The sequence below is a fragment of the Lepidochelys kempii genome, chromosome 7 (genome assembly GCF_965140265.1).
Source record: "Lepidochelys kempii isolate rLepKem1 chromosome 7, rLepKem1.hap2, whole genome shotgun sequence".
NCBI classification, from domain to species: Eukaryota; Metazoa; Chordata; order Testudines; family Cheloniidae; genus Lepidochelys; species Lepidochelys kempii.
Window position 1 is genome coordinate 41,833,490 of NC_133262.1, and position 16,196 is coordinate 41,849,685.

At 38.2% G+C, this 16,196-nt stretch overlaps 1 protein-coding gene across 7 annotated transcripts in view; it reads left to right on the plus strand.

Annotated features, from left to right (window-relative positions):
• The window catches only part of ATRIP (ATR interacting protein), a 28,453-nt gene extending 13,990 nt beyond the window's left edge, over window positions 1–14,463 (plus strand). For 6 of the 7 annotated variants that reach the window (XM_073352374.1, XM_073352375.1, XM_073352376.1 and 3 more), the window contains exons 7-14: window positions 265–360; window positions 1,239–1,368; window positions 4,158–4,874; window positions 6,345–6,487; window positions 9,970–10,061; window positions 10,962–11,045; window positions 11,304–11,553; window positions 12,695–14,463. In XM_073352374.1, the coding sequence (XP_073208475.1) occupies window positions 265–360; window positions 1,239–1,368; window positions 4,158–4,874; window positions 6,345–6,487; window positions 9,970–10,061; window positions 10,962–11,045; window positions 11,304–11,553; window positions 12,695–12,762 (1,580 nt within the window). In that variant the 3' untranslated portion in view covers window positions 12,763–14,463. The remainder of the gene's footprint in view (window positions 1–264; window positions 361–1,238; window positions 1,369–4,157; window positions 4,875–6,344; window positions 6,488–9,969; window positions 10,062–10,961; window positions 11,046–11,303; window positions 11,554–12,694) is intronic. The other variant, XM_073352373.1, reaches the window with a different exon arrangement.
• Window positions 14,464–16,196: the final 1,733 nt, after the last annotated feature.

Sequence of the window (16,196 nt, forward strand, 5' to 3'; positions counted from 1 at the left end):
GCACACTTTTTTTGTTGACTTTCTCACTGTCTAGTGCAGAGGGATGAATTATGGTTGCCACATCAGGATTAACTCTTGAGACTTTGTTTGAAATAACTGAGTTAAGGCAAAGTAATGTAATTCATAATTACACTTTTTTTCTCCAGATACTTACTAGCTATATCACAACTGTTATCTGATTGAATATGCATGTTGATTAAATACAGTTACAAATGTATAAGGAGCTGGTTTTACTACTTGCATGACTGTACCTTTTTGTTTCAGACAGTAAGACCCCGTGTCCTGAAACTGAACTTGTGACGCAAGAAGTGATGGAGAGAAATGTGACTTACAGTTTTGTTCAAAGACAAAACTCCCAAGGTAACTCTATCTTCTTAATTCAGAAATTAGGTGGCACCAGAGCCAGAAGCTGTCTAAGGAACACTGGGTATGCTTCTATTAAACAACATTATTATGTAGTGTATGAAGTACAATATTATTGTTCAGGAAGGTGGTGATGGAATAATGCTTTCGTTGTTAGGACTGGGATCGTAATCTAGAACTTGTAGGAAGATATTGTTATCCTATATTGATCTAACCTCCCTCAAAAAAATATTCACTTCGGCATCAGTGGAAAGATACGGGTTGAAGAATTTCTGTGGTGTAATTATTTGGCCACCTCTTTCTTTGACTCCAAATCAATTGATGTAATGATTGCTTTTACAGTAAGTAGATATAGAAGAGAGGAAAGAATAGGTGTTTGTTCTTTTTGTTTTGTTTTGTTTTTTTAATATAAGTACATACAGTAAGTGGATAGCAGCATCTCCAAGCCTTCAACACTAGGAAGCTACCAGTACACTATTTTATTCTGAGGTCAGGGTGGCATTATATCTGTTAACACCTAGTTTGGCTCTTGGATACTGTCCTGGGGGCCAAATAAGTAACTAGATAGAGTAGGTGTGTTACGAGGCCTTTGGCTAAGGCATTTTACTAAATTGAGATGCGATAGGGTATCTATGGATATGTTTCTGTGGTGATGACTATTGACATAAAAATGTAATTCATGTTTGGAGATCTGTTTCCATAATTAAAGTGAAAAAAATATTCCATATAAATCTTAAATTCACATTTTTGTTAGGTGTACCACAAATACTGTGTAGTCTGTTGGAGTTTAGATTCCTTGTTTCAGTGAGAGCCTTTTAGTTTCACATTTCAATGAACAGAAAAGAACATCCTAAGGCATTTATATATCTTTGCAGGTTCTGTGTTACTAAATGCACTGATGAAACAGCCTATTGCCCCTGGGTCATTACTAGGACTCTGTCATCTTCTTAGCAGCAACTCTGAAGTGCTACCTGGGTCTGTCTTGCAGCCTAACTTTTTCAACACGTAAGTTTTTAACTGTTAAAGACTGGTAATGGTAATAATTTATCTCTTTACAGGGAGTACATTTACAATACCTTTGAAGTTTATTTAAATATGAATGTGGGACAAAAACCTAAGTGCATAGGCCTTGTAGCATGGCTTACAAGATTATTTTGCTCATTTCTGTTTGCCTAACTGCTTTTTGTAGATCACTTTTCACTTGATGTACCAAAATTATTTTATCCTATGCTTAATTATTCTGGTAAACAATTCTGTGTGTTACTCTTGTTAACAGTGTCTTGCCAAACTTGTTTGCTCACAATCTCTCGATCTTGCTGTGTGATATTTGGGGGTTTTTGTACCTTACAAATGTTTTCTTTGATGTAATTATTCAGAGGTCTCTCAGTACATATAAAATTGAGTGACCATAAAAGTCTTTGTCAAATTATGCTTCTAATCAATATTGCTTGTAATGGAGGACATTTATCTAAGAGTTTTCTTTGCACTGCAACTGTCAAAGCAGTTATATAAGTTCTAAAATGTTAATACTATAACTAGATGCCATATAAGTACTTAATGACATATACATTTTCAACTTTAAAGGATCTACAGTAATTCTTTGATGTGTATTGTATCTCTGGATATGAAAGGACTGATAATTTTAGATCCAGTTGTATTTTGGGGTCATATCTTGAATTTTTTTTACACCTTTTTTGGTTTTTCATCACTCTGACTTCTAATTGTATAGAAATCAATTTCTCCTGTACTGAGATTAGCTTCTAAAGTATCTTCATCTTGGATAACTTGCTCTATAAGTATTACTGCTTTGTCTCTTTCCAAATATTGTGTTCCAAGCCACGTTGTCTTCAATACCATAGCCCTAACTATTTACATAAGTAAAGGCTGTGCAACTGATTTCTGTGAGCCACCATTGTTGTTGCTTCCCCCCCAGCCTCTCCATTGTTCATTCTTACCTGCTATGTTTCCTGTGACCGGTTTTCTCTCCATTGCATCAGATTTCCTGCAATAACATCATTCTGCCTCTTAGATTGTTTGGAAAATATGTATTGTTTGTGTTCGTTTAGCCCTTCACTTATGGCTTCTACATATTACAAGATCTTTCTTCGCAGAAATTGTGCTGGATTCCTTTAAATCAATTTGGGCTTTGATTCTTACTGAAACCCTTTGATCAGTTGGTGACTTTCCCTATAACTAAAGCTAACATAGTCTCGTCAGTAAATGTCTCATTTGTTCCAGGCAGCGAGAGCCTCTTAAACAATTGCATTGTGATGCTTATCTTCAATTATTCACCAGCTCTCCTGTAGCATGTGAACTGTTGCTTCCCTCATTTATTTACTTCTATTGAAACGGTAACTGGTGGTGGTTTGTGTGTGAATGCATGTACGTAAAATTAGATAAGGGCATTAAGCATGTATAGCTCATAAAAGGTTGCTAAGGATTATAGCTCGGATGGATGAAAACCACATGACTCCAGTCATATTAATGCTATGATGTGTACCTGGAGGGAAGACTCGGGTTCTTCATGCACAAGCCTAGTATCCATGCTCTATTTGTGCTGTTCCTTATGACCAAAAACCTGGGGAAAATCCATGTTATCTCATATCCCAGATACTTTTTCTGACTGGTCACCACTTCCACAATAAATAAGACTTTTCCAGGAGTGCTTTCTTACTCCTTGTATAATAGTCCAAACTTCCTCCTCTTCCTTTTAAGAAATTATTTCCATGTTACACTCGTTACTGCAGAGTTTTTTTTTTTTTAAGGCTCTTCAGTTTTTGTACAATTGAAGTATTCTAGCAGCTGAAACCATGTAAATGCTTGTATGGAATTTCAGGTTTCATAGCATCCATTCCTTTGTCCACCACCTGATCATTCTGAAGAGAGGGACTGACAGTATCATAGTACTTGTATGCATCATCATCTGATCAGGACAAACTTGGGACAGGAAGTACTGTAGATTTAAAAGTACAAAAATGACTCTCTAAGGTGTATTTTACACGTTAGCAAAACTGTGTGTGTGCAATAATGAAAATGACTAGTTGGTTACATATGTTACCATATCTCCTGAAACCAGGAGACACCTGCATAGAGTTTAAATGTAAATTGTTCCTCTGCCAAAGACAATGGAAATAAATGATCAATGCAGCCATTTAATTTTACTGAACTTCATTGGCAATCCTGCTAAATAGTTTATCCAATGAACATTTACCCTACTTTTAAAAAAATGTACAATAGAGAGAGAATTATATATAAAATTAAAAATGTATACGCTAATTCCCCACACAATCAGTGGGGAGGAAATGTCTCAAAGTCCCATTGTCAGTGTCAACAGATTAAGGATGCAAATGATAAAACAGTAATAACAGATTTTTTTTTTAAATGTACGCCTAAAGTAGTGTAGGAGTAAGGGGTCTTTCAGAATATATTCTATTTTCTGTTTTGCAATTTAAATAAAACAGACTTGCATTTATTCACTGTGTAGCTGACTGAGACATTGAAAAATGGCCTTCCAGCAGCAACTCTACTGGGAGGACTAAAGGTAAGGTCAACTGTGAAGTTATGCTGCTTGCATGGTAGGGAAGGATGCTCTAGTAGAGCATTCTTTCTGCCACATGTGCATAAAACCGTGACTTAACTGTCTTATTTTGAAATTGGACATCTTAATACAATTCATTTTTCATATTACATACAGAACATGAATAGCCAGAGGTTCAAAGGATATGTATGCATCGTCATTTTGCTGCCTTTGGTACACTGCATGTTTTGAACTATTTCATTTTGTTTTTTACTAGAGGATCTACAGGAATATCCAGCATCAGGACAACTTATTCTCAGGATGGAACTCCTTCTTCTATTGCTGCTTTAAGAGAAGCTCAAAAACTTGCAATAATGGCATTGAACTTGATTGCTATGGATGAAGGATCATCCGAGGGAGACCTGGCAGAAAGTGAGAGTGGACTGTTCCTTCTTAAACGCTTTAAGATCCCAGGTGCAGTGCATCTTCTACCTCTAGTGGAATACCATATCAGTGCATACTGTCAAGCTCTGCAGTTGTCTTCAAAGTCAAGAAACAGTCCTGAAAATCAATCAGTTAGTTCTTCTAGAACTAACTCAAATATAATATCAAGTACCGAGGATTTTAGATCTACTCTGCAAGAGACTACAATTACATCTCTAGGTGTTCTTTATTACTTGGTATATTACAGCTGGGATGTTGTTTATACATTACTATCTTCTGAAGTGAAAAAAGTATCTGAGATGGAGAAGAACATGGTGTGCAATAATCAATCTGATGATAAAAAAGAAAATTCCAGACCACAAGGCCAAACTGGAGAACTACAAGATGCTGCTAATAATGACCAATCCCAACATTCTTTGTTTAAAAAACTGCTTCAGCTGTTAGCTTTGTCTTCTACAGCAACAGGTTCCCAGACAGACAGTATCATGAATCAAAGCCTAAAGGTTTTGGTGAAACTAGCTGAGAATTCAACAGTTGAGTTACTAATAAGGTAAAAGACAGCTTGAGAATGTTTTAGAAAATTATTCCATGCCTTTTGTTTTACATTCCCAAACAGTTCCTATTTTCCTCCGCAAAACTGTGATTCACACAGATTTCAGCAAAATGTGTTATGTACGTGAGAGGATCACAGATTCCTCTCTGCTGCTGCCTCTAATAGCAACTGAGGATACACCAGTGCCTCCGTTACTCATGAACATGATAGGTTCCCACAAGCAGTAAAACTGAACTGATTCTGCTAAGCTTACACTTCACAGCTGCTGTTGCCCCAGTGGGAAATTATCCCATCTGTCACTGGCAAGTGAGAATTTTTCAAGCCTTTGTCATAGTCATAATACCCCTAAACGTGTTCCGTTATATGATCAGAGTCACTGGTAAGTATGTACAGAACGCAGACATCTTGCTATGTGGTTTGTGAACAAAATCTCACTTAATAAATGAGTAAACCTCTAAAATAATTTGGACCTGCAAGTGATTGTACGGATAACTGCAGGTTCAGTTTTAGAGGGTGGATTAGAGGCCCCTTTGAAAATGTACCTCAGTGAGTTTATTTATGTGGAGTGTTTTTATTTCTTCTGACAAATAGCTTTTCTCCTAAACTTGAGGAATAGCTGCATAACAGACCTGTGTTTTATCTGGTGTGACAGTGTCCGGCCAGATGGCTATCGGAGAGTAATAGAAGGAAGATATATTAGCCCCAGGCTAAGTAGGTCCCTTTTCCCTGGATAAGGTAACAGGGAAGGTTCCAGAACAATCAGGAACCTTCTGGAGACAATTAAGACAGGCTGATTAGAACACCTGCAGCCAATCAAGAAGCTGCTAGAATCAATTAAGGCAGGTTAATCAGGGCACCTGGGTTTTAAAAAGGAGCTCACTTGAGTTTGTGGTGTGCGTGTGAGGAGCTGGGAGCAAGAGGCACGAGGAGCTGAGAGTGAGAACGTGGACTGTTGGAGGACTGAGGTGCACAAGCATTATCAGACACCAGGAGGAAGGTCCTATGGTGAGGATAAAGAAGGTGTTGGGAGGAGGCCATGGGGAAGTAGCCCAGGGAGTTGTAGCTGTCGCACAGCTGTTCCAGGAGGCACTCTAGACAGCTGCATTCCACAGGGCCCTGGGCTGGAACCCAGAGTAGAGGGTGGGCCCGGGATCCTCCCAACTCCTGGTCAGACACAGGAGGAGTCGACCTGGACTGTGGGTTCAGAAAAACGGCCAAGCTGAGGGCTGCCGTGAAGCTCCAAGGCGAGCAAATCTGCCAATAAGCGCAAGACCCACCAAGGTAGAGCAGGAACTTTGTCACACTGGTTAGAGCAGTGGTGGGCAACCTGCAGCCCGTGGACTGCAGGTTGCCCACCACGGGGGCTACAGTCTCATGTCCACATTAGCGTTTAAAATCCTGAGTAAAATGATTTGCTTCCTAAAGTCGTTGTGTTTCCAATTCCTAACTCTGATTTTCTTTTAAAAGTTTTTGGCATTTGCTAACTAGCCAGATGCTGCTTCGCTGTGTGTGTCCTGAGACCCCTTTGTCTGCTGTCCATCTGACTGTGCGGCTGTTGGCCATGCTTATTCATCACAAGAAGCTAGCTGCTCAACTTTGTTGTCATTCAGGTAGGAGAGAAATTACTTATCATCTTTATCATCATTCTTAAACATCCTATTTATGAAGCTTAGTTGAAAATATTTTTATAGGTGTGAATTATGGGTGTTTACATAAGTCTTACACCAGTTCTTAACTCAGAAAAGCAAACTATGCAGAATTATATGAGAACTGGCTAGCTGGTGCTAGTTTTCAACAATCTGAAATTTTAATAACCATGTGGATTCTCTTGGCTATTTTCCAGGTCTGCTTTCAAGATTTTGAAAGTTTAATATGGAAAAGTGCTACTGAGAAGTAAAAATCAATTTCCCTCTAATTGGTACCTGACCTTAAAAGACATTGTTGGTCTCTGGGGCTTTGGGACTCTAGACACATCACAAATGTCAAGTAGAAGGTCTTTTTCTAAGAGTCTACCTGATGGTGGGATTCTGAATAGCAGTTCCCCAAAGCCACGTAAATTAACTATTGAAAACTACAACAGACATATATGGTCTAGTGCAGAATGTACTGAAGTAGTATTTCTGATGTAATGCTTAGTAAAGGTAGCTGCATCGAGTGGATTGATTTAAATGACTGATTTTAATCATGATTAAAACCAAGCCGGAAACCTTGGTTTAAATCTGTTTTTAATTGTGTTTTGCATTGATATATATATTTTTCCCAAAGAAAAGTTTATTCTCATTGATTGGTAACCATTAAAACATACTGATTTGCAATTAAATGTAGCCTGTATGGTAAATTAGGTGCTTTTTTCCATACCTATACACATTTATTTAAGCAATTATGTAGCTTAACTTAAATCTACTCAGATTCTTAATTTTTCCATCTTTTATTATGTTAGAAAATTGGTGAATGATATATTTCTTATTTACAAGATGGCTACTTCTTTACTTCCAATTTTGATCAAGCTCTATTTGGATGGAAGTTCAAATTCCATTCAAAATGCACAAACAACATTTTAATTTCTTTTATTAAAGTGATTGTTAATGTGCTGGATACATAAGAAAAATGTTTATCAAAGCATGTTTTTCATTTAAAACTAACTCATTTATTAAACAAAGGAATTATTATCTGTAGTTAGTGAATTGAACTGATTGTTTCTTGTCTCCATGTCCTTCAAGATATTAGAACTAGTAGATCTCATCCTCACACACCTAGTTTGTATTCATGGATTGGAAAAGGGAAAACAAGCTTTCCTGTTTTTCAACTCCTAGTTGATTTCTTACCTTTGAATGAACTAGTCATTACACTGAACTAGTTTAATAAACTGAAATGAAGAAAATATTCTCTCTGCACCTGCAGAAGAGGCTACTTCTGTCAAAAGCTGATTTAGCACTTCAACAAACTCTGATTCCAGGTGCTTAGCTAGTAACTTTCACCAGTTTAGTGGCTTGACTTTTTTTTTTTAAATTCAGCAGCAAACATGTACTGCTTAACATTATATTTATATTTCATTTAAACTATTGTAATAGAATTATAGTAAGCTTAAGTGTTAGCAGATTGTCAATTTCAGTTTTTTTAATTGTAGATTTTTATCCACCCTTAAGTTTAGCTTTGGACTAGAATTAATGGAACTGCTGGCTTGGTGAGCAATTTGTAATGGATTAGCTAAAAAGGCAACAGACAAATAATGAACATCCTTGGTTTGACTCAAAATGAAGCTGGCTCTTAAAACCCCACATCTTAGAAAAGGGAGATTGACCAACAGCCAATTTATTGGTAAAATGATACCTTCCTGCCTTTTATAATATTAAAAGAAAGGTTCAATCTAGAAACGGAGTGACAATATATCCAGATTAAACACGCCATCTTTCTTCAGGTTGACCCCAGTGCATGCACTGCCCAAGGCCCACCCAAACTGCTTTCATTTCTTCAAATATTACCCAGAAAAATTAAACACAATTCCCTTTTTTTTAAAAAAAAGGAGGGGTGGTGGGGGAGGGTGGAACTAGGCCAGTTATTCTCTGCTAACCAATGGAAGCAGGCTTAACCAATGCTCTGAACTGCTTCTTAGACCTCCAGTTAAGATTAATCTATCAGAAAATCATGGAAGATGCAGTGGATCCCTGCTGGATTGTTCAAAATGGGTGATATTAAGTTAGACAATTGTTGATACTGTGATTCATCAGGTGTTAATTTAACTCATATGCTCTGGCAACGTTCCTACACTTATATGTTTTGGGCAGAATTTTAATTAGAGATAAGTTTTTCCTGTCAAAATTGTTACAAGCAAAACATGTAATTTGAAACCTAATGGGTATTAATTGGCAGCTGAATAAATATGAAAAACTTGATTCAGCAGAGCATTAATAATTCTTAAAAGACTAGTGCTGCAAAAATGGAAATCCAAAAAGCAACCAACAGTTGAAGATTGGCGTAAAGACATCATAAGTTTGACTATGATGGAAATACCACAACAAAAATACCCCTCCATCCCCAAAATTGTCAGATATGGGATGCTTTCCTGGAATTATCTGAGTGATCCTATTAAATGTGTGCCCCCCTCGTCTCCACCTCTTTTCTGCCTACTTCCTTTCCTTGTCTTCTCTTCCCCCTCCTCTGAAGTTTTGTTTGTTCTTCTAATATTTTTTTCAGTTTCTCTGTACATTAAAAAGAATAAGGCAGAATAAGATTTTAAAACAAATTTGATTTTTATAAAGAAATGTTGTTTGCAAACTGTGTAATACAAATAATTTATTTATATTTTAACTGTTCCTATTATATATAAACAAATCTTTCAAGTATAGGTTAAGCTAAGATAGCAAATGGTTAACACATCATGAGAAGTTTTATATTATGGGGGGGGGTACTAAAAAAAAAAAAAAAAACCTGTCAAACTCTTATCCCAGTCACTATACCCTCCTTTATCTGTCCTGATAGATAAATGCCTATGTAACTCATCCTCGGCAAACTATGAAGAAGCCCTGAAGAACTTACTTATCTTTACAGCAACTGTGATTCTTAGAGATTTTCTGTCCTGTATGAATTCCACTCTTGATGTACATGTGCCAGAGATGGGAACCTTTGGCCCATGCCTGCGCCTTAATTTTCCTTGCTCTATGCTTGGGTATAAAAGGATGGAGAGAGGCCAACTCCTTACCTTCCATAATGAAGAATGAACTGCTAGCAGTGTCCTTTGCGTAGCTCCAAGTTCCAGGACCTATTCCAACATTTTAATTTATCTAGGTATTTATGGTCCCTTCACCATAGTGTCAGAATGCCTCACAATCTTTATCCTTGCAGCACCCACATGAGGTAGGGAAGTATTATCCCCAACCCATTTTACAGATGATGATCAGAGGCACAGAGAGAGTGAGTGATTTGTCCAGGGTTGCACAGGAATTGAACCCAAGTCTCATGAATCCCAGCCCACAAGTACCCATGAGCACCAAACCACTGGGCTATCCTCCCTCACCAGGAGAAAAGATATTTGTATCAACAAACAAACTACTTAATAGAAGAATTAATTAAATTTGTTTAAATATAATTTCAGAAACCTGTCTTCTTCTTGCACTGTACATGTATATTACTTCAAGACCAGATAAATCCGCATCTGAAATGCTTTGGCTTCAGCTGGAACAAGAGGTAAACAAAGACTTTCTTTTCACATGTGCTTGCTTGTTGTTTCCTGATAATGGAGAAAGTGTCCCGTACTGCCCAAGAGTCAGCCTTGTAGCTGATTTGGTTGTGACATTGAAGTTATCTGCTCTGGTATTAAGAAATGAAACTTCTGTTTTCAGGAAGAGCTATTTGAAATTTTTAATTAAACTGTAACTATTTTTACAGCTGTTCTCAGCCATGTTCTTGTGGACTATTAGTATGAGTAGGAAAGTTTTATTATGTGATTATATATAATAGAACCAGTCTGTTCCAGACAAACAGTTCTCCATACAGAAAAGTGAAAAACAAACTTGTTCATAATAATAGAAGTACTAATATGGAAAAGCTGGTCTCCGATTTGTTGCTGTAGCACTTCTGTACTGACATACAGTAATGGCTTGCTATGTAGGCTACTGTCCTTTGTTCCTTTAGCATTGTAAATTCTTGGCATTTATTTGAGCTAAAACAGTCAACTTTGAGTCTGTTCTTAAACTTCAGCATGACCTTACTTATTTTTTGATTGTGCTGCTGTCAATGTAACTTTAACATTAATTTTCAAGGAAGCTGGGGTTTGGGTTTTGTGCGCTGTGAAGATTGAATATATTCTATTTTACCACTACCTACAAACACTGGCACCCTTTATCTCCAGTATTGGAGAGATTTTGCTTGCTAGTCAGAAGGAGGATCAAAATGTAAAGTAGCATTGGAAAACTGTTATGTTAGATTTGTACAAAACATCTACACAATGTTAGTTATAAAAAACTCAGGAATCCTTGAAACTAGAAATGAAATGCCATTTCCACTTTATTTGCAGCATAATCATGTTTGCTTAATCTCCAGAATCCTAGTTCTCAGTGTAATGCAATCTGCATGTTTTTATATTAGACTGTTAGATTCCTGACTAAGTGTGTGTGCTGCTCCAGTCCATCAATTTTACTACTTGGTACAGATTGCCAGTGCAGCCTCGAGGTATGTAACTAGAGCTGTTTAATTAAACATACTAAAGAAGACACGTTCCACTTAACATTGTTATAGTAACAATATACATTGTGATTTAGGAGTGTTTAAAAGATGCCTTCTAATATGAAGCTTGAATTTCTCTGCTAGACTGTGCCCTGAAACTTGGACACTTGCTATGACTGACTCCAGTAAAAGTCATAACAAAATAACAGAAAAACAAAATTACCTATTAGAAAACAATCTCCTATATGACTCTTTCTTCTGCAGGTAGTCAAGGCGCTTATTATAATGTTGCATAGACAATGGGTGAAGGTTAGAAGATCTGAGAGCAACGTGAGTGCGTATAGAGAACGAATTATTCAGTTTTTACGGGACACTGTTTTGCTCTTACATAGTCTATCTCAAAAAGATAAACTGTTTCATGAACATTGCCTGGAAGTTCTCCATCAATATGATGAAGCCATGCCTGGTGTCAGAGCCATCCTCAAAAAAACTCCAAATTTGAAGGCCTCTGAAGGTAAGGTCCTGGCTGAAACTAAAGGTGGTTGGTTTTTTTTGTTTGTTTTTTTTTAAATCAAATGCACAAAACCCATTCTTACTATTTTACCATTCTCAGGAGAAACTTTTCATGGTTTTTATTGCTGCTTGAATTTGGGGTAGGGTTTAGTAAGAAGATCCAATTATTTGCCTTCTTGCAGAATGCTGCCTATGACTCCAGCATGTTTTACTGGCCTTACATAAACCTCTGTGTTCAAAGATAGATGTAGTTCTTAATGAATCTGTCCCTCAGCAGACACCAAATAATGAATTCTACTTAAATTTTGAATGTACATCTTGTAACTGATGCTGACATCAGTTGCCTCCCATGTTAGGATCTAGAAATCCACTGAACTAGTAGTTATGCCACAATATTGAAATTATCTGCTGCTGGATCTCAGTGCCTGCTTCATCAATTTCACTCTCTTCTCTTCAGGATTGCTTTCTTGCACTTAGGACCGCAGAGCATGCAGGCTTTCTTGAAGCCAATATCATCTCCTCTGCCATTGCTGAACAGTTGTCTGCATATTCCTGCTCCTTAATATCCATTCTTACCAAATGAGAAGTGTTCGTTTTCACGAGCTTACATAGTGGAAATGTTGAAGTTCTTTCTACATTTCCATGTAACACAATGTTGTTTCTCTGCTGCCAGGGTAGTGGCTTTTTGAAGGTATAACTGTTTTATTTTGTAAACTATGAAAATTAACCCTAAAATACTGTACATACTATAAATAGGTAGTATTTTCAACAGGTAGCTAATATTTGGAAACAGCTAAATTTAAGGGGCTTTTTGAAGCAGTTCTTGCCTCAGGTTGGGTTTCAAAATGTTTTTGTAAGTGAAAGTTCATCGAACACAAACACACACGTTAACAGAATACTTCACTGGATCAATCATTCTGAACTCTGTCAGGATAGCAGTCTTTTAAAAGGTGTTCTTGGTGGGGGGCTGGAGTGGGGGGAGGGGACTTCTGGAGCGGAGTATTATTGTTTCCTTTAATACATAATGCTCATTTGTGTTCTTAACCAAAATTAATATGTTTATGTTTAAATACATTAACTGAGGAATTTGATGTTTAAAATTAAGTTCTGACATTCATTTGTAAAATAATATTCTGTTTCAGAGCTGGCTTTGGATGAGTTGTATCCTCCTGAGCCAGAAGTAGATGATCAAGAAATGGACTGCAGCTAGTAATTCAGCAATAATCCACCCTCATCTGAATTCTTGTTACTTAGCTTTGTTACCAATATACATGTGTGAAATATAATCTGTGTGTGGTAAACTTTTAAATTAATGGTGTGCTAAAGATTAATTACTGTCACTTAAGTGTAGCATGACTCAAATATAAAAGTTTGAAGTTTTTTTGACTATTTTACTTAATTGCCAGCTAAATTTAGCATAATGTATTTTGATATCAAAAATCTTTTTGATACTAAGAAGAGAATTAAACTTAAATCTTGTTTTATTACGTATTTTTGCAGTGTGAAAATACTTAACTTATAAGTGACATGGAACTAAACTTGGCACAAACATGCTGTGAATGAAGTGAAAACTTCAAACTGTCACACTTTCCAATTAACTGTAATTAAGTCTTTATGGTGTTGAATGTACGGAGTCTCAAGATCATTGTAACTTTACCACGCAAGACTTTTTTTTTTTTTTTTTAAAGTGTGGTTTTTTTCATATGCTATTTTTATTCAGTGTTTTGTCTAAATGACTGCATTTTGTGTTTGACAGACTTCAAGAATTTGCTCATTCTTATAACGGTAGTGACTTTAGTACTCTGATTTTAAAATATATGTATTGCATTTACATAGTTGACAACTTTTGCCTTGAAAAAAGGGTATTAAAACCTACTGTGCCCCTGCACCTATGACTAATAGTCATCTATGTTTCTGAATTTCATAGCAGGCAAAATCTACGAACACAGACATGGCAAGGTGAAACCAGTGAATTTCAAACGTTTAAAAAAAAAAAAAAACAGCAGCAGCAGTATGTCATCTTGTTTGAGGGTGCAAAGATGAGGCAGTAGATTTGGGAAAAATCCTACTTTCTCCAATGGATTCATCGTGTGTGCATTGCTGCTTTTGCAACATTTGATACTATCTGCCGCAGTAAGTGTGTGTTAGGTCTTCATCCTATGATGGAGCAACACTTAGTGGAGCAATGGAACTTTGTTTAACATTTTATACGTGCTGAAGCCATTGAATGGCTATAATCAGTACAAATCCACTGCATCTTTACTGAGAGGGGGGAAAAAGGTTTATACTGTTGTGGTAGCATCACCTGTGCCATACATGCTTTAAAGATGAGATTTCTGATATGGTTTATATTCTGTTTATCTTCCTAGAGCTAGAATAGATTTAATTTAAACTGTATGGAATAAGGTGGTTTTACAGATGTTTTTCAGAAATTTAAATAAGAGATTCTACAGACCTGGAGCTTAGAAAATGAAATAAATGCATCTCTTCCCCCTGAAGAATTACAGTTAAATTACCAATCCTTTTAAAATGCACAGAACTGAAAAGGTATTCAAAGCTAAATCGGTGGAGGTGTGTATCTAACAAAGTAAGGTCAAACACAACTCTATGGCATGTCTCTGTTTGTAATGTGTTAAGTTGGTAATGCTGCATCTTCTCAATTCCAAAAATTCAGGGAATATTCTAGGTAGCAACAGACATAACGCTGTAGATTTTTGTGCAGATTAAAATGGGGAAAGCCTGCTCTATGTGGAAAACCAGGTCCCTTTACCTGCCTGGGGAAAGTGCTAAAGGTATAAGAATATCTTTGCTTCCTATGTACATTACAGCCAGCCATTTAACTTGCTGGAGGTGGGGTAGGGAGTGTGTTCCTAGGCTGGTCTCTAACAGACAGAAGGTGGCCTTTATATCATGGCTGGTGGAAAAGCGGGAAAGCACCGTGAGGCGAAATGGATACCCAGAAGGAGTGGAAAGAAGAGTGGAAGTGGGGGAAGGAAACGGGAGGCAGAGTAAAGAACTGAGGAAGCGGTGTTGGGGGAGCTAGGCTTATGGTTGGAATTATGTTAACTTAGCAATGGCAGTTGCAGACCCCTGTAGTGAGGAGGGAATCAGGGGCCTAGGGGTGGAGGTAAGGGGGGGGGAGGTGGGCAAGTTCACAGACCTCTGTGGTAGAAAGGAGGAGCAGTGTGTGTGTGTGTGGTGGCGGGGAGGGGGGGGGAGTAATGGAGGAAGGCAAGAAGCACCTGCTGAGTGCAATGCACTTGTCCTGCTGAAACCTGTCAGCTGTGAGACCCTTTTAGTAGTATTTCTGTTGTCGTGCTTATGCCCTGTCATTCAAAAACAGGCAATGAAAGCATTGGTAGAGTCAGGGGGGCATGGTCTAATTCTAGCACTAATGTGGTGGGTGGGCTCACTGAGAGTAAGGGCAGAATTTCCATTTTAAATAAAGGCCTTCATCACTGCCCTCTTGGTGGGGTAATGATATAAAAAGCTAGTATTTACACTAGTGCTAGTGGTTGGATACTAGTACTCCCTTATTCCTCCATGTGCAGCGGAGACTGTTACTGCCCTGCAATTGCTTCTTTCTCAATTGTTCCCCTGTTACCCGTAGCACCTTCTCTTCTCCATGGCGGGGCATGGGCTGGAGCTGGCAAGCTTGCCAAAGGGCTCTAGAGCTTTCACTTTCAGCAAGGAAGTAAAACATGTTCCAGTCCCCCACGGACAGATTTGAAACATCTTCTGCAGGGAAGCACTTGCTGGATTGGCCCCGTTTCAGCTCCTCCACTCATGAGTACAGCCAAGCTTCTCAGCGTGCCAGGCTCTGTGAAGCAGCATGCCTGAGCCCTAGCAGTGCTGCAGAGGGAGGAGTTTTGTGCCTTACACCAAAGTTCAACTATTTAGTTCCTGAAATTATTTTACACCCAACTGGTAACCTTTGACCAAACATACAGGTACTAAAATTAAGATATGGGAGGGTATCCTTCAGGGGATCTTACACCAACTGTGCAGGCTCCTGTCCAGTAGATTGGTGGGAGCCAGGCAGAGAAACCTATTCTGTGTTTTGCAGGCTCTTGCCCTCCTACAGTGGTATGAGGGGTTGTCACCTCCCGGGTGCAGTCTGGGAGCCCTAGGAACTGCTGTACCCCTCTAACCACTCTGCTCACACTGCTTTGCTGGAGATAAGAGGGCCTGGTGAGGCTGGCAGTTAGCACCACACACCCAATTGAGTTACCTGGGTGCTTTACTCTAAGCCACTCAAAGACAGACAGCCAATTTCCTAGCTCCCCAAACTTGTACCCCCTGCTAGAGTATAAACCCAGAATTATATAATCTTATGCTGCACAGGGATTTGTACAAGGTAAAACTCATTAATAAAGTTTGCCTTCCTCTAAACGTGGGAAAGGTATGCAGCAACCGTTGCTCACAGAGCTGAGATCCTCCCCAGACACTTCACTTAAAGGCACACTAGTTTAGATAAAGCTTAAAATAAGTTTATTAACGACAAAGAGAGATTTTAAGTGATAGCCAGCAGATTGTTGGGGACACTGGGGCATGGCCACTAGGTAACTTGAGGGGATGGAAGACCACGAGTGTCGATGAAGCCCCTCGCACTAGGCCCAGGTGTCCTTGGGCCCCCCCCTCCCG